This window comes from Aphelocoma coerulescens, chromosome 5 (assembly GCF_041296385.1).
Source record: "Aphelocoma coerulescens isolate FSJ_1873_10779 chromosome 5, UR_Acoe_1.0, whole genome shotgun sequence".
In the NCBI taxonomy this organism is placed as follows: domain Eukaryota; kingdom Metazoa; phylum Chordata; class Aves; order Passeriformes; family Corvidae; genus Aphelocoma; species Aphelocoma coerulescens.
In genome coordinates this window covers 47,424,658-47,451,216 of record NC_091019.1, presented here as the reverse complement: position 1 = coordinate 47,451,216, position 26,559 = coordinate 47,424,658, and the positions used below count along the sequence as shown (strand labels likewise).

The following is a 26,559-nucleotide window of genomic DNA, read 5'->3' as shown; positions in this document are numbered from 1 at the left end:
CATTTGACTAATTGTTGCCTCAGATTCTAGTTTGAGTTGAAAGGTTGGCAGTTTGGGAAGTTGTCCTTCAAGTTCCCATGCAGTTACATGCCTGGAGGCTTCGGTTACACTTTGAAGGAATCATGTACCCAGAGTGAGCTATATTGAAAGTCCTGAAATGCAGAACTTCTGTTTTCCTGATGTGACTGGTGATGTGAACAATCACTGTCAAACATTTTGTCTCACATCCTCCCTTGGTTTTTGCCTGCTGTATATTACTTGAAATCATAAAAATAACTTTTTTTAAAAAATTAAAAATTCCTATTCTGTTTTGCACTGCTGGTCTTCTACAGTGTCTTTCTACATTTCTCAAGTTTTTAGAAGTACAAGTAATAGAGGAGGTTGTACAATTTTTCTCCAGCATCAGTCTTTGAATCCCTGTCTCTCATTATGAGGCATCCAGAATTCATGAAGTATTTCTGAGGCATGGCCTTGACAGAAGGAGAGATATTATTGCCTTCTGAACTGCCTAAATTTGCTGGTATTGCCTGCAGGAGGGCATCTTACATGTCTTCTCTCTCTCTGTGGAAAACAGAGGAGCTTCTGTGGCAGATAGATTTTGGTGTAGAGAAAACAGCAGCTGTTGACCTTTCAGATGTTAGCCTTGACGCAAATATTCCTGAGGGAGATGCTTATGACTTTCTTACCACTGCATCCTGTACAGACTCTCCTCTCTTACTGTCACTGAAATGTGAGCTTCCAGGAAAGCTGGGATGTGTGTTTGTGGCATATGGCTTTATGTGTGCTGGTTGTGCTGGAGAAAATAAGGTCATTCCAGGTCACCTCAGCTTTAACGCTGCTTCTGCCATGGACTTGCAGTGTGGATTTAGGCAGATCACTTCATAGCTGTTGGACTAATTGGGAATGGTCATTAGTGTGGCTGCACTGGGCCCTGGGCTCAGGAAGACCCCCAATCTGCTCTTCTGTCATTCAGTGTGCCAGATGTCACCTTTAGTGCCACACTCTGCCCCACTCCATCTCTGTCTAAAATCACCAGGAGACAGTAGTAATGACCTACCTTGTAATGGGACAAGGTGGATTTGCCCAGGCTCTGCAGACACAGCACTGTCAAGACTCTTGTTACTATTCACTTTGGTATAATCCATAATGGGAAAAGCCATCCTTTCTTCCAGAGAGGCTACAGGAGTTTCATAAGGCATGTCCATTTGCCTCCATTGGGGCCCTAATTCTTCCTTTCATATTGAGAGCTTTTGTGTGTTACATGCACCAGATAGTGACTGAACTTCTTAAGCTACATCTGAACTCATATAAAAGCATATAGCAGAGTAGGTAAAACTGGTCTGAGATCTAAAACAGAGTTTTACCAGAGACTTGATCAGGGCAATTTACAAGCTGGTGGGGCTGTATACATGGAGAAAATATTGTCAATATTAAAAATACAATACTCAACCAGATATGATTTTATTCCTGTCATCATCTAGGTCATTCATAAGGTAATCTTATCTCAGGCATTTAGGCAGAGGTTGGTAAAACTATTTTTATCAGTAAGAATGATATCCAAGTCCAGTTCCTTTGTTTCACTGGGTTTCTCAAGTTCATTGTTTTGGTTTTTTCCTGTTGTTTAGCACTGTGTTTTGTTTATGCGGTTACACCTTGAAGTACTTGGGACTTGGTTTTGATGCTCAAGAACAGAGTTCCAATTTGGAGTTTGTTTATTATTCAGATCATGATGTGCTGATGGTCAGTGTTTGTTACAGGCCAAGCCGAGAGGAAGAGCCATGAGCTCTTTCTCACTTGGAAATTTGCCCAAGGCAGCAGTCATTCCTCAATTCATGCTACTAGAATTGTTTCATCTGTACAGGTTTGCCAAACACATGGTCAAGATAAAATTACTTATTTTTCCTTGAGGCTTTCCTGGTGGGAGAGAAGCTTGATTGTTACAAGAAAAGCCCTGGTCAGAGTCTTTCCTTTCCTTACTGTCCCTTTGGTGTAGTTTCTTTTCTCTGCTGTGTGGAATTTAGCAGCTTGTCTAGTTGTTTTCCCTTAATGGTCTCCTACAAAACCAAATGCAAACTACTGTAACCAGTTAATGTTTCAGTTCCTGGGATTGTAAGGGAATGTATAAGCAAGAGAAACAGTATTGCTGTATGGATTACAGGATTTTTTTTTCAATAGTGTTGCCATGTAAGGCAATATATTTAGAGTCTATACACTTAGCACAAGCTTGCTATTGATACTGCATTTGGAAAACAAGAAAGCAAACAACTGAATTTCATTCTCAGTATTCTTATTCTGATTTTTTTTTCCTGTTTTCCCATATAACTGTAACCTAGTAACTCTGGGTAGTGATCAGAAAGCCGACTCCAGCCTGCATCATATGGATGTAACTTGAAGCAATTGGAGAAATGACCCTTAGTGCTTAAAAATATTAATTGTGCTGAGCTGTTTCTTCTAAGGAGAGTTGAAATCTACTGAGAAACAGTGTTCGAGTTTACTGTCCAAGCACATGAGTAATTAAATACTTTGAACGGAATGTTACAAAAACATCATGCAATTACAGATACTTCTGAAATCTATTACAGATACTTCTGATACTTCTAAACCTCAGTAAAAGCCACAAGCATTTCTCCATATCAACATTACTACTGTTGGTGTTTGTACTCCCATAGTGTGTAAAGTGAGGGGTCATTGTACAAGGTGCTGGGTGTCACACTTCTGGCACAGGATAATTATGTGTCTTTCTCAAATACATGTTTTTGATGTACCAAGATAAAGGGAGAGGGACAATGATACCCCTTTTCATCTGTTGCTAGAGGGGACTTGTACAAAAGGACAGATGGGTAATCATGTCACAAGAAGGACTGGCTGTAGACTGAATTTACATTGTTTTGAAATGAGAGGCTTCTAGCTACAAAAGTAGTTTTGTCATTTTAGAATGAACCTTCATCAGTTTTAAAAAGTACTTTTGTAATGGGGTTTATCAAAACACTAGGAGGACTAAAGAGACAAGGAGTTTTTTTCCAGCTCTATGATCTCTACCTTTTGGAAAATGAAATAACTGTCACCTACTTGTCAGTCAGATTTACATGCACCACGGTGAAACTGTAATGTGAAAAAGGGACACCTGAAGCAGAAATTTCAGCTTCTTAGAGGACTTTTTTTGCCTCATGGTCAAGTCACTGCCTTGGAATTGATGGTAAGAATCATTGGGGTGAGCAGGTATAACATCTGCTTTACCTTGTATTTACTGTGTGATAGTATCAAATAAACAAGCAAACTTCTGATTCACAATTTTTTACCAAAAATCTGATAAATTAGCTTGCTTTTTTTTTTAAACCAATTCAGCACCAAAAGCTTAGTGCACATAATTGCACAAATCCAGAAGTAACAATGTAAACAATCCTGTTCATGTAGAGAGAAATAATGCTGATCTGGCCTGGTAATATCTTGCTCCAAGAAATATGTTTCCATCTGCTCTTGTTTGGGCTGTGCAGCATGAACTTTTGCTTTAATTGTAGCTCACTTGGAGTTTAAAGGATTTATTTGTTCTTAGTCCTTGTAGGCTCCAAAATTCATTCCTCTACGAATAGCCAGAGATGTTTGAGAAGTCTGAAGAACAGGAAGGAGCACTCTGAAATTCACTTGCAGAGTACTTGCTGCAGTGTTTAAATAGTGGTGCTGACTGCTTTGCTACGGAGAGGATCCAGGTTTATCCACAATTCAAATGGTTCTTCTGGAGGTATTTACCTCTGTAGTAGTTCTGCAAATGGCAGCATCGTTGTGTTAACTGAATGCACAGTGGCACTGGTATTGTGCTGGCTGAGGCTCATTGGTTCACAGTGGGATGGGCTTAGGTCTTTCTCTAAGGAGGATTTTGGAGAGGGAATGAGAGGTGAAAAATAATTTGTGGATGAAGTATTTTTTCCACACAGTCTGCACAGGTATTAACTATACATGATTCATAATTCTGTACAGGCATTTAGGTCAAGGGGAGGGATTGAGGCTTTGAAAGAACACAAAAGTCTATAGTTTTCTTTTTTTTTTTAAACCTAACATATGCATCCTCAAAATGCCTCTATTCTGAATATCTTTGAAGTTATTAGCTGCTCAGACTGCCTTTCCTCTCTTTCAGGCTGCAGGTGTGATAACCCTGATAAGTCAACACAGTCTCTTTCATTTACCAAACTGGGAAATCTCTAGAAAATTCCAGTCATGGGGAAGTTGTATAACCTTCAATGCACAGTATTCTGATGCTTTTCTGGGCTTATAGTCCTCACTGTCCATTTTGAAGTGGTAGTTTTTATCTCTGGTAGTAAATGGATTTTAAGAATTACGGTTGTCACAGGGCAGTAGGGTTCTAGAGGAAATCCATCTTAAAATAGTGGTATAATTCTCCCATATATCTGCACACCTGAAACAGTCCATTTTCTTGCCTCCTTTCATATCTTTTTTCCCCTTGAAATTAAAAAAATATAATAATAAAAAATGAGCTCTACTGCAGTCTCTGTGCATCAAGAGCAAGCTAAACTGTTTTCTTTTTTCATTTCCTGCCACTTTGTGCTTCTGTCAGGACTTTTCCAGGAGAAAGGGCAGGTCAGTATCCAGTTGTCTGGGGAAAGAAAACTTAGTTACAGATATTTAAACAAGCCCAAAACAAATAGCTTAATTGGTCACATGAGGAAAACAAGATGCCAAGGTCATCCTCTCCTTCCCTCATATGGCATCCAAGTGACCCTAAACATCTGATTTTTTTTTTTTTTTTTCTTAGCTTGCCTCTATGTTTAGCTCTGTAGTTTCTATTAACAGTATCCAAAAGATAAGTTGTGCAAGGCAGGCAAATGTACCTGCCCACACTGCATGGAGACCGGCGTCCTGCCATGGCAGTGGAGGAAAAAGGGCTCAAGCGCTGCTGTTCCTCCTGCAGGAGGGAATTGGTTGTGTAACAAGGGAAAAATATGCAGGGTGACTTGTCAGGGGGCCATAGGCTCTGGAAAGTCTGTGGCTAGGGAATCAGTCTTGTGGCAGATTGCACTTAACTATCAGGATTATCTCCAAGAATCTTTTTTTGTGTTTGCAGGAAATTGTACATTTTGCATTCAATTCTGCTCAAAAAGATTAATCTTCAGACACTGAACATGAATTCTCTCTAGTTGTCAGGCAGGCTTGTGACTTCCAAACTTTTGAAGTTTTCAGCCCTTTCTGGATTGCTGATCTGCCTTCAGCAGACAAATGACCTTGTGGCCCTGAGTAGAATAATCATATTGGAAGCTATTTGATGATCTGCCTCCTTCAGAAAATACTTAAAGATTGAATGCATTTAAATACGTCTGCTTTTTAGGCCCAATTGTTGTTAATACAGGGTGAAGAGAAGTCTTGGTGAGGTATCTGTTCTTGTACACTAACGTGAAGTTTCACCCTGAAAAGCCCTTTAGTTAGGTGACAGACAGGAGGCCAAGAAATGCTGCTTAAAGCACTTTCAAATAGTCAAGTGTGTGAGCTTCAGTATTTTCAAGTACTTCAGTACCATGGCAACAAGAGCTTCAATGCTTGAGAAAATTGGGGACAGAATTAGCATACTTCCCTAGGAGGAGCCTTCTGAGAGTTTTGAAGTGGTTTGCAAATCTGAGGTGGTCATGGGTGCCTGTCAGAGAGAATTTCTCTGCCTGGACCTGACCCTGCCAGTTACTAGCGAACAACCAGAGCACCTGGCAGTGCTCCATTCCATTTAGCAGATTCCCAGATCTTTGTGGGGTGCATACCATTGGAGGCCCTACTAAATTCAGTTGCCACATCTGTGAAAACATTTGCTGACCTACAGCAAAATCATGCTTAACTCCAGACAAGGTCTAAGGTGGTTTTTAAAATTAAAATGTGAAATTCCAGTCAAGCAGCAGAGTTGAAAGTGCAGCTTGATGAGAAGGCATCTCTCTATACGCAGACCATGGTAACAGTCATTGGCCACTCATCCTCATTCCAGAACCAGCTACGTAAATGTTTTTGATAATGAAACATACAGTTTATTGCTTGCTCTGGAGAGGGATTAGACATTGTAAGCAGCAAGGTGGGCAAAGACATGTTGAGAGCTTGGAGAAGGGGTTAAGTTGCATCATAATCAAAATTTGCTAAACCTGGGAGAATCTCCTCATCTGCTCTTGCTGGGATTATGAAAGGCATGGCCCCTTGAGTAAGGACTAAAGTACTGGTTTTGGTGCTGGACTGTTTTAACATGAAGATGTTTGGAGACCCTCAGTTGCTTTATAGGAAGGAGTTGCTCAAGTGTAGCCCTCCCCTAGACATGGGTGCCATTCCTGTCTCAAAGGCAATAGTGGTTTGACAGTACTGTGACTGTGGTACATAAACTGCTTTAACATTCTACATTATAAAAAACAGTGGCAGTAGTTTCTCCCATTTCATTTTCTAAAAAGACATCATCTTCTTTCTTGTCTTAACAGCATTTGAAAAGAAAGTGCAGAGGAGGTGTTTCTCTCTACTGGCTCATCTTCACCGTACCTCTCCCATTCGGCTGCCTCCTCCTTACAATCCCCAAGTGAAGATGAGTGACCTGCTGCAAATATGACATCTCTGACAAGTGTCATTGCCTCCCACCAGTCTGAGTGGGTGTCCTTCCCTGACGAGCTGCTCCTCCCTGTTAACCCACGAGGTAAGCTTTGTGATTTTCTTTGAAACTTGAGACTTTCTTTGCTTGATTTAGACCAACTACTGTCATATATCTATCATTAGAGAGCTTGCCTTCTACATGGAAGCAGTTTGTGCAGAGATTGAATTATCTCCTGCTACCCCTATGGAATAGGAGAATTTGGGTCAAAAAGGCAAATTACCCTCCTCATGTGATGTAATGTAGATCTACTGCAGGTTTTGGATCTGTCCTTCAAAATGGAAGACAGTATCCAACCAACCATGGAGGAAATCTCACCTGTTATAATCAAGTGCAAGACTGCCCAGTGTTAATGAAAAACTGCATTAGGTGAAGGAAAATTTCCTACATTTAATGGCAAACTTTAGATGTTTCAATAAAAAGCAATGAAATAATGGTCAATCCTATAAATCTTTCTATGTTGTCTGTATTTTAGGTAGCGCTGGGGATCCTCCAGTGAAATGTTTTCATTCCTCAGACACATCCTCAGAAGAGAACCACAATGCAAATGGAGAATTTCAAGACCTTTTCCGCACAGAGCTGGAAGAGGCACCTGACCAACCCAAGGTGGATTCTGCTGTGCTTGGTAACCATGTGTGTCCAAGCACTGATCTGTCATCGTCCATCAGTGCTTGGGTTCAGTTTGAAGAAGCACCATGGACCAGTGCTTCATCAACCCACCCCCAAACAGGTGAGGCAAAAGCAATGAAAAGGTCTGCTCCAGTAAGATAACAAAGTACAATGAGAGCATACAGGATTTTTGTCTTGCTCTTTGGCTTCTCAAAGTTGTACTTTGAGTAGTTTGTACTGTACTGTTTGTACTGTACTGTTTGTACTATTTTAACCCAATTAATGTTATCAGAGTTTCAAAAAGGGCTCACACTAGATTGAACAAGAAATATTTTCTTTTTGTAAAGAAAATTAAAGCCTTCTGTGATTCATTCTACCTGTGTCTTGACTAGGTCTTGGAGATTGCCAAAATGCATTCATGGGGAAAGAGCATAGAAGTGTTTTCAGTAGTGACATTTCTTATATAGAGGTATGAACAGCCATCAAAAAAGTCTGAGCCATATTTGCCTCTGTAATCTGGAGCTGAAAGAATGGTGATCACCTCTGTGATCATAGTCTTCACCTGCTCATAGTTCCCATATGTTTTTTGCCAGAAGCTTATTGATACCAATAACTGTTGTGCTCGTGCTCATTGGTACTTTCTGCTGTCTTTTGATGCTATGATTTAGCAGCTGCAGAATTCCAAAGACAACAGAAGTTTACCTTAATTCCAGCACTGCATACACTTTTCTTCAAATGTAGCAGTTCTTTCTGACATACTTTAAACATGCATGCAAATCCTCTGGCTAGCCTCATCAGCTTACACTTACTGATGTGTCTATAAGAGCTTCTTGCTTTTCTGCATGAACAGACTTCTGTCCTTCCTTGCAGGAGGTTGTGGAGTAATTGCCCAAGAAAATAATAGTTTACTTTTTCATGTTTACATTGAGATTATCTCTTATTAATTCCACTTTATAACTGCTAATTATTAAAACAGTTTAAAGAGTTATAGCTTTCCTCTGCTCACTGAGTCCTTCAGCTATTCCTTGTAACGTGAATAATACTTCTGTCAGAAAACTTGGATTGTCAACTTTAGATAGGGTTTTGGGTAAACCCCATCTGGTTTTCCATCTGCTCTTTTGATGGGTCCTACAGACTAGTCCTTTTGAGATAGTGGTTAGACCTTTGTACAGAAGTAGGAGAATCTTCAGGCTACAAGACATTTCTCTGATTTTGTTATGTTTATATTTATTTGTTGGTTCTTAGTTGTAAATACTTGTTGATCCTTGTGATGTGGAGAGAAGGAAGAGCACCCATGAAGTGTAAGTATGTAAAACTAAGGTGCTCTACCTCTCTCTCTAGTTTAATGGCTATGTGATCCTTATGCTTACTCATACAGCCACATACTTTTTTCAAATGGGGATATTGGTTGCTCTGACTTGGTATTTCCTTCCTAATGTTGTTATATCCTTGTTAACTGAAAAACTCGTAAATGCACCTTCTTAAATGAAAAATAAAAATCTTTGCTCAACCTTAATAAAGCTAATCATAAGAGACTTCCATAAAATGAATTTTATGGTATATTACTTGATGTCCTACCCGTAGAGGGATGTGGCCCAGTGTTAAGGTATGTGCTTAGCAAAAGCACTGCCTCTTGGTGTGTGTTTTCAGTCACAGGGGATACTAGTCTGTAGGCAGAGGTCTAGGATATTGAGATGAGGAGAGTAGAATAGACTTTCCTAAAGCATTGCAGTTTTGAAGAAGACACTCATTTGTGCCCCTGTAGAGGCTTGTCCTGTGTGATCCATGTCACTGAGGGAGGATAGTTACACGCTAACTTTGGCATCTGACTGAGATTCAGGGAGGAGGGTTGTTCCCCTAGCAGTCAGACCAGGATGTACTCCATGTAATTCTTGCATGGGAAGCTATTATTCTATGAACTATATAGGAATCCTAAGGAGGTGTTTCCTAAGGATATTTTAAAATGCTTGCTTATGAGCTGGTCCCACTCTTATTCTGGACCCTGTATGATAAATGGCCAGACCAGTGCAGCTGACAGCCTCTAAAGGGAAGAAGAAATGACAGCTCTTTGTTTCTGGCCGTTTGCTTTGAGGGACATTTGACAGCAAGAGGTAGGGTAAACTTCAGCCTAGTTATTCTCCATTATTGTGCAGATCACGATTTTTTTCTGTGGGCGGCAGCAAAGCTGGAGACGTTGTGTACGCTGACACACTCAGTGGAAAGCCCGTGGTGACAGCAATTATTCATTTCCAGTAGCAAACGTTCTGCATAAGAACAATAGCCAATACCCAGACTGGGGCGGTGGTGGGGGGGGAAGAGTATAAAGGCCGAGTACAAACAGAAGGATTGGTGTGAGAAGGATGGACACATTTGAAATCTGCTTCCTGTGCAGGCAGCTGTGAAGAGCAACGTCCTGGAGGCTCAGCACCTCCGGTCGCGTTCCTGTCAGGGCTCCAGCGCTGTTGGGAAATCGTCTGTCTGTCTGTCCCTGCTTGAGCAGCTGCTCAGCTGACTAGATAATTACCCAGGCTGGTGGCCAGGCTGCCTGGAAACACATTTTGAAAAGGGCTTGGAAAGTGGGATTTCCAGAGTGCCGTGAGAGCAAAGAGGATGGGTCCTAGGAGAGAGAGATGCTGTCTTACTCTGACATTAGGGCTACAGTATTTTGGTGCAGGTTTCCCCAAAAACAAATATTTGTTTTTAGCATACTTCCCAAAGTGCTCAGAGTCTAAAAAAATAGCAATGTAAAGACAGCTAGAATGTAGTGGTTATCCTATAGGAAATACATTTGAAAGAAAACCAAGGCTAATGCTGGACCCTTGTTGTTTTGGGAAAAATGAAGACATTACTGGGGGAGCAGAGATCAGGGGGATTGATGGCAAGAAACAGGGCTGAACAAACAGGCAAAGAATATGGAAGATGAGAAGAAAGGTCAAAATCTGAGGTACAGAAATGAAAAGCACCCATAGTAAGCCTCACAGAGAGAACTATCTTTATTTAGGATGTTCTTGTAAACCCTTCCTTCTACCAGGTTCAGGCAGAGTAAATGCTAAGCACAATGTTTGTTTCAAAATATTTCTGCATTTGGGCTTTATGTATAGTTAACTGACAGCTGCCAAATCATGTGGATTTCTCCTTGAGCAGCAAAAACTCTTGAGTGAGGCTACAGAAATATTTAGTCACAGAAATGATGTATTGTGGTGAGCTCTTATCTGTTTTCCTTTTGCTGGGAAAAGAAGAAATTTGATTTTTGTTATGGTTATTATCAGCCTAGTCAGACTGTTGCTGCCAAAGTGAAAAATGAGATTTTTAGGCTGACCGAAATGCTCCTGTCATGAACACTACACAATCTGTAAATGATCACAGCCAGCGGGTGACAAAACATTTGCATTTGTTACACAATGGGCCTCCGGCTCACAGTCTCATATTCTGTCAGTGTTAGCTGCACTCTTCAATTCAATGAGGTATTCAGCAAAGCACCAAAATTAGACTAAGGCAAGATCTGTTACATCATCCATCCTACACACACAGCCAGTCTCACTACTTCCCAAGAGCTTTGTCTGGTTTTAAATGGCTCAAATAACTTGGACTCCTACCATGTCTCTTGAGAGGCTATCGAACAGCATATCTGAGCTTAACTACTTTGTGCTGTTCTCTCTGAAAGTGGGCAATATTTGCAACACAAGATCTGCAGCCGGAAACTACACCTGTCACTAGAAACTGTGATGCTATCCTAAAATCAGAAAAATTTGAAGTCCTATGTAATAAGAAAGGAAATTACACCAACATGGTTTATTGTAATACAGTGTAGGGATCAAGGAACAGGTCCTCAAAACACGAAAGAGGAATTAATGCTTCAAGGTAAATCTGCATATTAAAAACCAATCCATTGTTTTAAGAACAAACATGTCAAGAAAAGTAAAATGCATGTTGAAGGAAACATTTTTTGGTTTGGGAAACAATGAGTTGATTTTCAGTATCTAACACATGCTACAGAATTTGTATTTTAGGGATAGTTTTGGCACTGGTCTTTCAACACAAACAGACTTCTGAGAAATTCCTGCAACAGAAAGGCTGTGACTCTCCAGCTATTGGCATTAGAGACTAAATTCAAAATTTTTACAAAAAAGCCCTGCCTCATGTAGGAATTTGGCTGCAGTACTTCCAGGAATCTGAAAAGCAGGAGCAGAAGCATCTGAAGAGAGATCTTAAACATGTGTCGATGTTTACTTTTGCTTGTCTTGCTTTTTGAGATTGCTAAATAGCCTTTTGGCTCAGCATAGGGGAAAATGCACTTTTGCTAGTTTCAAGGGTTAGTTTTGGGGAACCTAGAACAGTCACAGGTAGAAGTTGACTGTAGTAAGAATTTAAAGAACACCTGTTGCAGAAAAAGCTGTCTGTGGTTTTGATTTCCCAAAGTACAAGACTCTTTTTAGAAAAAAACCAAACTATTCTATTCGTTCAAGATGGCCCAATTTACCTGGAATAAAATTAATTTGCCCTTAAATAGAAGTATTTGGCAACACTAGTCCAGTCAGTCACCATATTAGATAAAAATTGGTTTTGGAAAGCACAAAACTAGTTGGCAGTATATGAGTTATTATATCTTACATGTTTCTAAATTAGCCTGTTTTTCATATTGCTGTGACTGACTTAAAACAAAAAAATGCTGCAAATCTAAGATCTTTTTTTAATAAAATAATTCCACAGTTTCTAGGATATAAAGCACACTTTAAAATAAACTTGGCTCTTGTTAGTGATCCACATACAGAGCTCAGTTTTTCAGCTTGTCGTCTACGTCCAAATAAGGTGCTGTCTGCCAAAGCAATTTCAGGTGACATTTTAAGGATGGCTTTTCAGGTGCCTCATGCCATGTTTAACAAAAGGACTGGGAGAGGGACTGACATTATAATCACACGTTCATCATCCTTTCTCTACAGGCATCGAGCACAACAGTGCGCAGTTCCTGGAGGGAGGAGGGGTGGGCTTTGGTTGTGTGTCTAACACAACAGCTGTCAACCTCTGCAATAAGGAGACAGATCTGACTTTCAGCTCCTCATCCTTAGGGATGACTCTACTCAGAAGCCTCTCAGTATGTAGGCTCACAGCTGTACACATATAAAAATACCAGTGCCTGCTTACCTGAGGCTATCAGTGCAGAGATACAAAATAAATTCACACTTCTCAAGAGGCAAGGCAGAGAGCACTGTTAGGATATTCCATCTGTGCTCACAACAAGGTTTCCATAATGAGGCAGTGCCCCATCACATCACTTGGATGGAGAGAGATAAATCTTCTTTAACATTAATTTTTCTTTTTTCCCAAAATATCTGTCAACCTAGTAAGGGCTGTTTATTTATTACATGCTGAGAAGAGAATCTCTGTGTCAGCAGTTGTTCAGTAACTGCAAGATTTGGGGTGCGTGAGGATCTCTGTTGGTTTAACAGCTAAATATAGAGGTACTAACTTAGAAAATAGCTATTATGCTGATATTAAATTAGAACTAGTCTCTACCTGTACAGTTTTCCGTAGTTCAGGAAGACTCTTTAACCATAACTTTCTTTTGATTAGTATTATTTCCTCACTAGAGTCATCCATTGTTCCTACCATTCATGTGATGTTGTGGGCAAAGAGTATGCAATAGAAAGAGTACACAATACAGACTCACAGCAGTGGATGTGTAGGACTGTGTTCTGAACTTGAGGTGATGGTTAGGCAGGACTTAACTGTTTGACATGCAAGTCTGGCAAATGAGTAGAACAGGATTTTTGGTCTACACTGAGCAGAAGTGTTATGTAGTATATTCAGATTGGGACTCTCCATTCTGCATGTTCAGAAACAAAAGCCATTTGTAGTGCACATCAATAGGTCAATTTCAGGTTGTTTTTACGCTACCCCTCCATGTGGAGCATTCCTGAGTTGATGACAGCATTTGAGTGGGTGTCACAGATAGGGAATGCTTAATTAAATATAATAAAACCACTTTAAAAAAATCAGTGGTACTGTAAAAACTTCTCTGTGTTTCTCAACAGACATGTTCAGGTCTTGTCAGCAGTGTCAGAAACATGAAATTTTGTTCTGAAAAGTCACAGCTTCTCCAATACTTGAGCAACAGGAAAGCATATGGCTACCAGCAGTATGCTGAGTACTGCAGGAGGTTAACAGTCCCAGGCACTGGTTAAGTTGCTCTGTGTTTGTTACAAAATATTGTGTTGCTGTGGATGTTGGAATTTATATTTACAGAGCCTCAGTACACTGATCTAGCATGTCTTTGGAATAGTTGTGATCTTTGGGTAGATTGCCCTGTATGTCTCTAACCAATACCTGTTTTCTGCAATCAGTGTCTGCATCAAAAGCACCCAGCTGGACTTCCCCTTCTTCCAACTCTTCTGAGAGGCAAGCCCGTGCCTCAGAGAGCAGCTGGACAACCAACTCAGAGGACACCAGCAGCCCAAGCATTGCCCCCTCCTACACAGACCTGCAGTCACTTAATACCGAGGACTTGACCAGTGGTAGAACATCTGCAGCAGATTCAGCTGGTAAGAGGGAAGCCTTCAAGCTTCCATCTCGATCCTTTTGATGCTACTCAAACTCACTGTTCAGAATGGAGCCATTCAGGGAATGGATCCAAATCAGAACAAACTCAAGGATTAGGCAGACGAACATTTTGTTCTACTCCAATTCCAAAAAAATCACACTTGGATTTTACACATGCCTGACATGTGCAGGCTCCTGAAGTTAGAGCCAAATGCAACTATGTACCTGTTGATAGACTTGGAGCATTTCTGGTTTTCACGTGCCACATCAGCTTAAGCTGATCTGGGAACTAGTATGTTGTGGGAGAAGCTGGATGCCTTTCCTGAATTTCCATGCAGAAATTTTCTTAACACTGTATTGAGCTGAGGCAGGCCCAGCTCTGCATGGCCCTCTCTGTTTCAGTGAGTGCCAAGACACAGATCCAGTTTGCTGGATGCGTTCTTTGCATTGTGCTTTGCGCTCTTACTGAACGGTAATGCAGAGAGAGTGTAAGACATGACGGAGGATGGTTCACTAGCAGATTTTAAACATTTAAGGATCTTATATGTGACCTTGTAGGGCTCTATTCAGGTACAATCCTGATTGTGGAAAGGCATGTTACATGGCATTGTAGCTCTTTGTTCCTCAGTTGTACTCTGGGTAATCTCTGAAGCAGGAGAAATAAAGCAGAGTGGTGCCAGTCATGCCATGGAGAATGGAAACTCCTGAATGACAAAGCTGACTTTCACAGTGCATAAAAAAAGCTGACATGTCAGGACACAGAAAGTTAATACACAGCTCCAGGAGGAAGCACCTGCGGTATGTTGGAAGCTGTTCAACCCAAGCTGAGGAAGGTCAGTAGCTAGCCAGTTTGGTGATGAAAATTGATTCCCTAGTGTCTTGATAGCTCAGACCTGGGTGATATTTAATGTGTTTTCTCTCAGGTGTTGAATGTAAAAATATGTTGGAAATAAGATCTGTTTTGTGAGAATGGGCTTCCTAAGCCTTGCTGAAGTCATATCTCCCTTCCATAAGAAACATATACATGTAACACCTGCAAAGAGTATTATTTGGTGGTTCAGTGAAGCTGGGTTAGACTTCTGGACAAGTTTATAAACAGCAACATGGTAGGTGCTGGCTCAGTACTTTAGGCAAAGGATTTTTGGAGAAGTAGTAGTTACTTCGGATAAGTGGAGCTATTTCTTTTTTTCAAGCAATGAAGTTACCACAAATCTGTGTGACCCTTTTTATTTTAGAACACTCTGCTTCTCTGTACCTCTGTGTTTGGAAACCACTTTCTGGTAGGAAGGTAGAATAGGCAAGACATAGTATGTGCTGGATGTTTCTGTTTTGTTGATTTGTTATAGGCTGCTGTCACTGGGGCTGTCTCCATCTGAGCGAAGGAAATAAGGGATGCCCAGTCCATATGTAACTCTGCATCATATAGGAAAGTCAAAGACAAAAGGGCTGCTGTATATGCCTGGCACACATATGGGACTTTATGTCCTATATATGGCCCAAAGTGAAGTTGGTACTTCAGTAAAAGCTTTGTGTGCAACCTTCTTACCAGTTCTTTCTCAGTCAGTCACAAACTGACATATTTATTAGCAAGATGAGTACAAAAACACATTCCAGTCACCTTAAAATTTTTTAAAGTAAAAAAGTAGGTAAGATACAAGCAAGGCTGTGCTATTAGTTAAAACGTAAGATACCTAAAACATAAGATACACTTCCAGTACCTTAGAGGTACTGGTACTCGAAGTATGAAATAGTACATTGAGTCTTCCTATCACCAGGTGTGGAGTTTGCAAAAGGGCAGCATGAACAAAGTGCATGTTTGTCCTGTTCCTGGCATGCCTTACAGCCCACTCGCTGAGCTGGCTGCTGGCATGAGGAAGGTTTGTGGAGGTGGGGAGCTGAGGACCCAGTGGCCATGGAATTGTTGTACAGTTCTTGCTGCTTTTCTGTTGTTCAGTCCACCATCATCCCACCATCACAGTGGACAAAAAATGTGTGATCAATTTCTTCTCTCCTTCCTCTCTGCCCCTCTCCAGAAATTCAGTTCTTTAAACCTGACTTGATTCAAGCATTTGATTTGCATTTCTCCCCTCAGAAGACTGGCTGCCTCAGTCTGTAGTGAAGTTTGAAGGCTCCATCAAGGCAATGAAATGGCATGTATTTTTGCCATGAAGGCAAAGAGAGGAATCCTCGTTCTCTGTGTGATGATTAAGTCACCTTGACTGCTAGCCAGGATGCTGATTCCAGGGCCAAGCTTGCTGAAGGGAAAAAAAATCAGACTAATTTCATTGCTGAAAAACCCTATGAAAATAAGTAATCAATGTTTGATCTACTTTGTGATGGTGCAGAATCAGGTCTATAAAATAGTCTGGGTTTAATACTGTTTCAAGTGGGAAAAACCTAGTGTTGAGAAAAGCATGAAAAATTCCACTCTGTGGTCAGACGCTAAGTGAAATAACTGTTTTAGCCATGGTGAATTTTTATTGCCTGAACAGGATGAAAGGATACTTTGTTTCATAATTTCACCATTTGTCTTGAATTTCTCCTGCGTGCAAAATGCTTAAACACCAACTGCCTGTGATAGTTCAGGGCACAGGGTTTTGTGTGGGAGCAGATGAAAGCCTGAGGTAGGTCTGACTGCAGGCCTACGCAGAGACAAGTCCCAGCCATAAGAATGGGTATCTTGGTGTCTAAGCAGGTAAAATTGTTTGGGAATTAACTTCCTCACAACTGACACAAGAGTTGAGTGTAAAACTTACGGGCTTGAGTTTTATGTAATGCATGTGTTTAGGCAAGATATGGTTTAGGAAGATATCTGAGAATATCTGAGAAAGATGAGAGAGATTTGAATGAAATCCCAACCTGAAAGTCTACCCTTGCTACAGGGGACTGCAGAAAACCTCCCAATTGATGGGGTTGGGATAAGCAGAATGATATCATGTAAACACAGCAATGTTCACAGTGGTAAAGGTAAATGTTGCATGAGCAGAACTGAAAAAGATTTGCTTTTCTATCGAAGTGCAGCTGAGAGATGCTGCACTTCATTGCCTATGCTTGTTTGAACTCTGGCACCAAGAAGCCTTTTATATTACCCTCATCTTTGTCAGCACGAGGGGCTCTTTAGCCTGCAGCAGCTAGCCAATAAATGTGGGTCAGGTGATAGCAGACTGTCCATTTAACGTGGGCATGTTTACATGGTTATAACAGCAAGCACTTTGCAACAGCTGGGGTTTCAGTGTGTGTGAAGCTGTGTTTGGTGCTGGTGAAGTGGCCCCTTGCCTCAGAGTTCTTACCATGCCTTGCCGTGTCGCTCAGCTTGGATCAATGAGCATGAAAAGAAGTGGGAACTTTTGGCCTTTGTGCTGTGCTCTGCAAGATAAGTAACACAGGACATCTCTGTTACTGATACAATACAAGTATTTGTTCCTTCTGTAGCAGATGCCTGTCTCAGCTTTCAAAAAAGGCCCAATATCTGTGAGTCAGAGGAGCAAGGGAGAGGCCTTCTTGTAACTGTGGTTATAGATCTGGAAGCACCGAGATCTGTTCTGAGGTTGTGCCCAAATACCCTAACAGCTTGATTTAGATTTCTGCATTTCACCATTCTTCTTTAAAATAATTTTATTAATATAAATTAAAATTAAATTGTATACAAAATACAAATATATATGGTCAGTATGTATATAATAAAGAAAATAATATATATATTTACATCGCTTATAAACTATATTCTATTACAAATTTAATAGAATATATAATAGAATCTATCTGTATTATATAATAAAGTCATATAATAAAGTATGTGTATGTCTGTGTGTAGGCATAAGTTTCCTCATAGCAGTTTTAGGTGCATCATTGCTAGTTGTGTTGTTTCTGTTGTGATTTGTATCTTAGCAAAGCTGCAGCTAAGCCACATTTGATGTTAACAGTTCAATTTGCTGACCAGTTGTTCTCTTTGGCAGTCTCCTGAATCTCTGGGACTACTGGGAAACTGAGGAAATTGCTATGTTATTATTTTCTAAGAACATCTGCATGTTTGGAGATAGAAGGTTGTGTATGTGACTCCTAACTTCTCAAAATCCAGACAGTTAATAAATAGCACAAAAAATTAATTCTGAGAATGTTGTTATTTTCAAAGTCAAACACATGGTTTAAGGGGGTTCTGGTGCTTCTGTTTCAAAACTTGGAAATGGCAATTCTGACAAGCTCAGCTCCAGCTATCTCTTGAAGGTAATAGAGGGCAAGTAGTAACTTTTCAAACCTTTTCCTAATGCTTTTCTGCATTAGTTCTCTTACATACATTTCTTCTGTAACTGCAGCCAGCTACATACTGAATCCTGATATGATGATGGCAAGAATAGTGTTCTGTGAGTTTCAAACAAGCAGCTTTGAACAAATTATATAGCCATGCAATGTGGTTGCACTGAATGTCAGAAACAGGCTACAAGCTCTAAAGTTATTCCATGTTAATTACCAGGGAAAGGGGGGAAATTATATATGCTGATGATTACCACCTTGCATCCAGAACTGCACCTCAGTTATGCTGTGTAACTATTAACCAGCTTGTGCTGGTGTCCCAGTCCCAGACTCATGAAAAACTTGCACATGAGAGCCTGCCAAAGCCAGCTGGAGAGGCTGCAGAGAGGAACATCCAACCCTTGCTTCAAGGAGGAGGGGACTCCAGAGTACCATGAACAAATAGCACCTAAAATATACTCTTAAACAACTCCAACCTGTAAGAGCTAAATTCAGCACCAGAGGCAGGGTTTTTTTTATTCTTCATGTCCAATACCAACTAGCAATTCAGGAGTTTCATATCCTAGTTGTCATCCCATATTTTTCTCAAGCATTCTTAGCTTCTTTAAGAGTAATACAGGGCAGATCTGGGAAGCTAGGTCTAGATAATTCATAGCAGTAGAAGTGCTGTGATCCCAAGGTAGACCTGTGTACTGGGAATTAGCTACTCTTCAAAGCTTCCTGGCCACAGTATCCCAATGACCTCTGCAGTAGTGGTCAGTCCTCATCCCTGTTTTTCAGTGGGGAAGCCTGCAGCTTGGTTGTGCAAGCTGGACCTAGGTGAAGTAGAAATGACTTTTGCCATATAGACTGACAGTCTTGCTCTGATGAAGACTGCAGTTAAAAGCAGTGGACCAGAGTTACTGTCTCAGTCCCTCCTTATGGCAGGAAGGAAGGCACAGAAAGTCTGCCAGAAGAAAGGGGGAAGTGTTAGAATGGGGAAAAAACAGGTACAACAATAAACAAAGGTTTATTTCTATCAATTCAGTAGAGAGAATTACAAAATAATCTTGGTGTGCAGTCATCTGAGTCATAGACTTTAAGGTCAGAAAGGAAGACTATGCTGTCATTATTATTGTCCAGTTGGGCCTCCTGCATGTCTCAGACCAAAGAACCTCACCCAGTCATTTCTGCACCAAACCCCTAAATTCAGTTTGAAATACACAGCACAACTGCAAGCTGTGCAGAGAATGCATTGAAAGTGGCCCTGAGGAAAAGGATGTGGGGGTGTTGGTGGATGAGAAGCTCAACATGAACTGGCAATATGGAAGAAACTTTACTGTGGGGATGGTGAGGCACTAGAAGAGATTGCCCAGAGAAGCTGTGGATGCCCCATCCCTGGAAGTGTTCAGGGCCAGGCTGGGTGGGGCTTGGAGCAACCTGGTCTAGTGGAAGGTGTCCCTGCTCGTGGCAGGGGGGTTGAAACAAAATGATTTTTAAGGTCGCTTCCAACCCAAGCCATTCTATAATACTACCATATCCTGAGAAAATACTTGCATAATATCATCCTGATTAACATCAACTGCAGCAAAGTTAGCCCCTGTTCAGCCATTTCCATCCCTTCAAAACTTCATTTTTAGAAAGGATTCTCCTAGTGATAACACTTAAAACAAATTTGAGATGTCACTGAGCTCAGCTCTGCCAGCTCTTGTGGGGCTAAATGTAGTCTGCTAACTTCAAAAGGTTCAATATCTGCCTCAACTATGCCCCAGAAAATAACAATGATTACTTATCTGCTCTCTTACCTTGCCTCCCAAAGGAATGGTTGATGCTGCTGTAGGACTATCAGATTCTTGCTTTTTCTTCAGGAACAATGAGAAATATCAGGGTGTAGGAGGACAGGATTTAACATTGCTCTTAGAGTAAAAAAGGAGTTAGAAGAAAGCTCAGAAGTGTCTGCTCCTACCAATGCCTGCTAGGCTGAGTCTTATGGTGCTTACCCCTGTGAGTTAATTAGTCCTTCCTTGCTCCTCCACATTCTAAGAAAACCAAGACAAACTAAGACAAGGAGGAGGCAAAGTATGAGAGGAGAAGGTGACAGCATGAAAGAACTGAGCCTGATTTTCATTATTGCTTGGAAATGTTTTATTAAAAAGTTTTTATCTAAATATATATATACTAAAAAATGTAATAAATTTGCTATTTAATTGAGTGTTTTCTTGTCTGCATGCTAACATAGAATCAGTTCTGATCTTGTGTATGTCATTGGCCCTGTGCTGCAAACAGCTAAAGGAGCATCTCCTAGTTCAGGTGCTGAGTTTTGTTCTCATGGCTATTCAGAAGTGCAAGGTACAGTAACTGTGGATTTGTAGCAGGGTTATCTTCATTATAGAAGAGCTAAGTGCTGAGCCTACATGGTAATCTTGATGAATTCCACTCTTTTCACACCTATTCACTAATGTTTTTATGTAGTCAGATTAGCTAAAAAGAAAGCAGGGAGAAGTCCAGGGCCAGTCACAGGACTGACCTTCTGATCTCCCTTTATATAGGCAATATCCCGAGAAGATAGATGTGAGGAGATGCTTTGTAGTTTGTCTTAGGCCCATGAGGCAGACTAAGTGGTACAAAGCCCTTTATTTCTGTTTGTAAGGCTGTGATCCCTCAGCCAGAGTGTTTATGTTGGCCCCAGTTGCTCTCTAATGCAGAAACCCACATGCTGATGTGATAAGCCTGAGGAGTTCAGTAGGAGATTTTGCAGCTGGACAGGACATTTCAGTGTAAAGCTTAATTGGAGATGGAATGCTTAAGTGCAACAGCTATCTGTGATGGCTGTGTCGACAGAGGAACAGCTTGGTTTGTTTGGAGCAATTCTGCAGGATGCTAAGTGGCTTCCAAGCTTAAAGCTGCTGGGAGAGAACACCAAGATATCTCCCTACATCCAGCTCTTTCAAAGTGGAAAACATCAGTGTCAGTCTTCAGTGACATTCCCTCCCTTGCCTGTTGCATTCAGTTCCTGGCAGCATGCTGCTGTACTGCTGACAGGAGGCAGGGATGGCACTGTAGCCATAGAGTAGCTCTGGAGAAGCACTGTCCCAGCTCCGTGCTGCTCAGCAGCACCGCCAGTGCCCCACAGCACTGGCTGCTCCCCAAGGAACACAATTCCACAGCTCCCAAGCCACAGCGGGATTCACCGCAGGGAGGAGTCACCCACCTGAGAACTGGCATTTCCCACCCTCGATTCTACATGGCAGAGAAGCAAGCAAGGCTTCAGCACTAGTACCAATTAACAAGAGCTGTAAATTATTGCATGTGCTCTTGATTAGAGATCCCAGTTCTGTGTGGAATTTCCTGTCTGATTATGAAGGGGCTGAATGGAACTGGCAGAGTGAAACAGCTAGTGAAAAAGCTGGCAGCAGCAGAGAGCAAGTAAGAATGAGAAATTTCGCAATACCCAAATGCATGGATTTGCTTGTTTCTCTCTTGCTGTGATATCATCTGAACCATAAGAAAGGCTCAGGGGATCACTGGACTACGCAGCACAGGAATTGGAAAAGTGATGATGAACGCCTGTAGGGGATCAGTTATAGAGTAATCTCCTCAAAGAACAGTGTGGGATAAAATGGGAAGCAGATTTGTCAAAAACATGAATAGTGGACAGAATCATTTAAGCAAAACCTTCAGCTTCTATGTTGACAACTTATTTTCTTGTGCTCACTTAGAAATGTGTGATAAATGTCCATTTTTATCAGGACTGATGCCTTTTTTCTTTTATTCAGCCCCAGTGTTAGGGAAAAAATGTAACACTTTCTGCTCATTCAAGGCAGAAATGAGCAGAGCTGGATGACAGTACTCTAGGGAGATTGCTGATTTATGTCTTTGCTTCAATATCTCTGGTTTTTACCTCATCTAGCCTTGATCAAACCATACAATACTGGAGCACAGATAATGACATGAATCTTACTTAATAACTGTGTTCATCTGTTATTAGAAGCAATTTGGTCTTAAGTGTCCTTATGTTTGAGAGATGAGACCAAAATCCTCTGCCTATATAAACTGGTATTTGCATTATGACTGTGCATATTGCATGAGAGGAAGAGGAGACTTCATGCTATTTCTTCATTCTGATCTGGTTAGCAAGAATGAGAATTGCAGTTCTGGGTTTTGTCACATGGATGTCAGTCCAATTTACTTGTCAGTACCCTTGTGGTACTGCAGTATATTTCATGGAGACTGATTTGAATTTATCACTTAGGACTCAATTTTTAAAAACTATTAAGAGTGCTCAGTACTTTTTGTGAAGAAGTCCAGATCTGGGTTTTGCACCTAAAACTGTTTCCAATATTCTCATGTCCCAGCTATTCCTTTTACAGCTGAACAAAATTTCCAAACAGCTTCAGCTCAGTGTGCTCCTCTCCAAATCTAGCCATTTAATTTAGTGTCTAAAAGGAGATTAGAGATCCTGCCAGCATTATGTCCTGTAGCTCTGTGTTCTCAAGCCCATTACAGGCTTTGTAGAAATTATTCCATTTAAGTGAAGACTTCAGTCAACAGTTTATTGAAGCTGCTATATTTTCACATGTAGACATTTCAGAGAGCTTTAAACATGATTCACTTAAGATCATAGGAATGGAATCTATTTCCCAGGACCCTGATGTAAATGTGTTCATGACCATTTCCTATCCATGTGTTCCTGTGCCAATAATGTCTTTCAAATAGCTTTTTGCCCTCTCCAGTGTAAGCACTTTAATATATTTATACAGGGTAATTATCTCTCTCTCTGTGTTCATTTGCTAAACTGAATGAGACAAGCTCTTTAGTATTCTGGTTCTCCATTCTCCTCCTCATCCTAGAAAGCTTTTCTCAGCTCACATTGCTGTTTGAATAAATATTTCGGGTATGTGGTGATCAAAACTCTGCAAGACTGAGGTCTCACCACAGCCTGATACCAAGATACTAGTTTTCCCATCTTGAAGAACTGTTGCCTTGATACATCCCAGGATCTTACTTCCTTTTGTGCCAGTGCATCAGGCAAGTACCCTTGCACTATATTCAAATTGATTGTTTATATACGAGATCACTTTCTCTCATATGTAATTAATTAGTTCCTTCCTTATAACAAATGTATTGTCCTTAAATGTCTGATTGTGAAATATATATTGCTTACTACATTTCATCTTATTTCTGATACTCCAGCACTCAAGATGAATCCCTCCTTTCAGTATGACATTCAGATTTTCTTTTATATACCCAGATCCTCCTAATTGTCTGTATTCAGCAAATAACATTAGACTGTTCATTTCTGTGCCATGATCATTATTTAAAAATATGGATAAACATAGTGTAAATCATGTAAACTTAATCAAGAAATTTTACTTGTAGCTCCTCTAACCTAATATTTCCCTTAAAACTCAATGGCTGTCTTCCTTTTAGCTTGGTTTTTCGTGCTGTCTTGATATTGGTATCAGTCTCCATTTTAACTCCTTCCCAGGTGGCACCACATTAAATGGTTTTTCTAATACATTTTTTATCTAGAAAATTTGTTGTTGATTAAACCTCTTAGGTTTGGCTGGAACAAACTACCTCTTTTAAAGTTAAATTTCATCCTCTGTATTATCTGATGCTTTTCAATTTTTCCTTCCAAAATCTTGCATACCACTACAGTCAGACTTCAGCCTTGTACTTTCCAGAGCAATTTTTACCCCTTAAAGATATGGTTACTATATATGCTCTTCTCCATTTGTACAGTACCATTCCCATCTGAACCGATTCCTTTCAAATCCTTGGGATGCCAGCAACTACAGATGTCAGTTCTTTCAGAGTTTAGGGAGGGGCCTTATCAGCCCTCCTCATCTGAGCACAGTAACCTCTCCAATATGTTTACTTACCTCATTAATGGTAATTTACATTTCCACTCCCTCCTTTTGGTTATCTAGCCTGCCTCCTGGGACCTTAGCACTTTGCTCTGCATCACTATTCTTACTAAAGAGCCAGGGCAAAATATTCATTAGCTTTGGCACAATGGCTACATGTGTTAATGTTTAATTATCACCATAGCCCCACTTTCTTGTTCTTTATACATGCATATATTGGTTTGGTTTTGCTCCAGTATGTACCATTACCACTGAAGATTATTTCTGAGAAAGGTACGGCCCATTGAGACTCAGCTTTCCAGGTCAACTGGTCTTGTGTTGGCTTCATTTACCTTTTATCTTAAATAAGAGTTCTAGTTGTAGGGCAGAACAGTGAGACTGATAAAATAAGTAATATCTGTAACAAACAAAAATACTTCTCATTTTGGTGTCTTAAATGTTGGACCAGGGATGAAGCTAAAGCTGCTTTGAAAAATGAAAGATTAGGGCAAGGTCCTTTTCTGTTGGATTCATGTGCTGATTAGTTGTGTGCATGATAACGAATTTGTGGCAGTGAAGGGAAGAAATAAATCTTCAGCACTTATATTAGTGCAGTGGCACAACCATATTTCCACAACCTGAATGCTCTGGTCACAGGAGGAATGTGTGGAGAGGAGCTGGGCAGGGGCATCCAATGGTGGGAAGCAGGGCTCCATGGGGATGAGGGGTGTGATGTGCCAGGGAGCTGTAGGTATGGTCAGCAGTCCCTTTTCACTCTTTCTCCGCTGCTTTTCCCTTTCTTACTGCCTTTTGCTTCACCACTCCCAAGAACACAGGACCTGTCTCCACAGCCTCCCATGCTTGGCTCCTCATAGCAGAGGGTGGGAGCAGGAGAAGAGCTGGGACCAAGGTCTGTTTCTGCTGCAGGGAAGAAGCAAGACTAAGAAGTCAAGGAGAAGAGCAGGAGGCAGAGGCTTTCTGGTCCTGGTGCTGTTTAGGGTGTGGGAACTGCTGTTTGCGGGAGAACCTCACGCACCCTTGGCAGGACAGGGCCGAGGACCAGAGGGCTGCAGCAGGTAAGAATCAGTTGCTGGAGGCAGAGCAACCAATCTCTATCCCTGGCACAGGGCAACCACAGCTGGCAGTCTAGTACCATTGGGTACCTTTTTCATTTTGCTTTTAGCTGCCTTTATATATATAGACACAAACATGCATACTGGCACTCAAAACAAGCATCTTTAAAACTCTGGGTTTTGGCAACATGAAAGGAATAAATGACTCTTCACAACAACACTGACATGGTCAGAGGGAGCAAGGTAGCTGTGACTTTGTGTTCAGACTGATCTGGTGGATCTGTGAGTCTTTTGAAAAGGTGGAGTATATGCCATACTGGCATTAAGTGCAGCCATCTGACAGTAGTTAAAATAATCTGTGCAACTCTGTACAGAAAGAATAGGTACCTAGCTCAGCTAGCTGCCAAGCTTTAGGCCAATTTCCCTATGCAGAAAGGTAAATCTAGAATTAAAAATTAATCCTCTTTTTCTGAAAAAATTTTGGTTGCATAATGGTGAGTGTGGTGGTGAGATATGCATGTTCTTACAAGAAATATGTGGTAAGAAGAGTGCCAGTTTTGAATGAAGCAAAATAAATTCATGTTCTTGCATAAGTACCAAGAATGTTCTTGATTCTTTTCACCAAAATTTGGACCTCCTCCTGAGGAGCCCAACAGAAATGTTCATCTGGTGCAGAAAGCATAAGGATTTCTGTGTGTTTGTGCTTGCTATGTCCTGCCTCCACTACACATGCATTTGTATGCTTTGTGGTAGGCATGAGTCTTCAAGAGGGACTGGGATGGAAAGGGAGCACATGCCAGCACAGAGTGTACAGAGAGGCACATGGTGCACCCGGCAGACAACTGGAGGGTGTTAGTGCATTTGTCACGCCAGCCACAGCGCCAGCTTCATCGCTTCCTGTGCCTCAGGGCTGCACAACACTGCCTCCAGCACGGGCAGTCGGCTCCACAAGTGGGACACGAGGTTGGCCCAGGGCACTTCACTGCACCTCGTCTGCAGCAGGCCCTTCACCAGCCAGCCAGAACTAGGATCTGGGTGGGAAAGTTTACTTAAAAGAAGTAAGGGGGGCTTTCATGGAGGCTTTGCTTTCATGAACCCACCACTCCTCCTCCCCCGGACTGATTTGTTTGTTCAGGCTTGGTTGCCTCCAGCAACACATTATTAGTGCGAACTATGGTGTATCCTGGGAGACCTGCAGGATTCCCTGCAAATCTTCTGAGTTCTTCGTCACCAAGGAGGGAGAGACACAAAGGCATTTCACTCTGTTGATGCAGTTGCATGTGCATTGTTCCCCTTCTTTGAGCGTTGGTGTGTCTCTTGGCAAATGCTGTAATTGGACTGCACAGTCTTCATTCTGCATCTTCGTCTCAGTGAGTAGATTATACTCTTCTTGGTAAAGCCACCAAACTGCACTGCTTTAAAGGCTGTCTGTGAAAACATGCTTAGCTGAAGGGGTTTTAGCAGAGCTGTGTACTTATTGTTGAGCACACAGACCAGCCCTTACTGATGGCCTCAGGCCTTCAGGGTAAATCTGGCCTTAAGGTAAATACAGATGTATCACGCATGAGCAGTTTTCCTTGATTTAGCATGGCTGCAAAGGCAGTGAAGACACAGTGACACAGATTATCAATGTGGGTATGTAGTC

At 41.2% G+C, this 26,559-nt stretch overlaps 1 protein-coding gene across 2 annotated transcripts in view; it reads left to right on the top strand.

Moving 5' to 3' along the window:
* The window catches only part of STON2 (stonin 2), a 75,191-nt gene that overhangs the window by 10,197 nt on the left and 38,435 nt on the right, over positions 1-26,559 (top strand). For both annotated transcript variants that reach the window (XM_069018020.1, XM_069018021.1), the window contains exons 2-4: positions 6,453-6,661; positions 7,092-7,346; positions 13,567-13,764. In XM_069018020.1, the coding sequence (XP_068874121.1) occupies positions 6,574-6,661; positions 7,092-7,346; positions 13,567-13,764 (541 nt within the window). In that variant the 5' untranslated portion in view covers positions 6,453-6,573. The remainder of the gene's footprint in view (positions 1-6,452; positions 6,662-7,091; positions 7,347-13,566; positions 13,765-26,559) is intronic.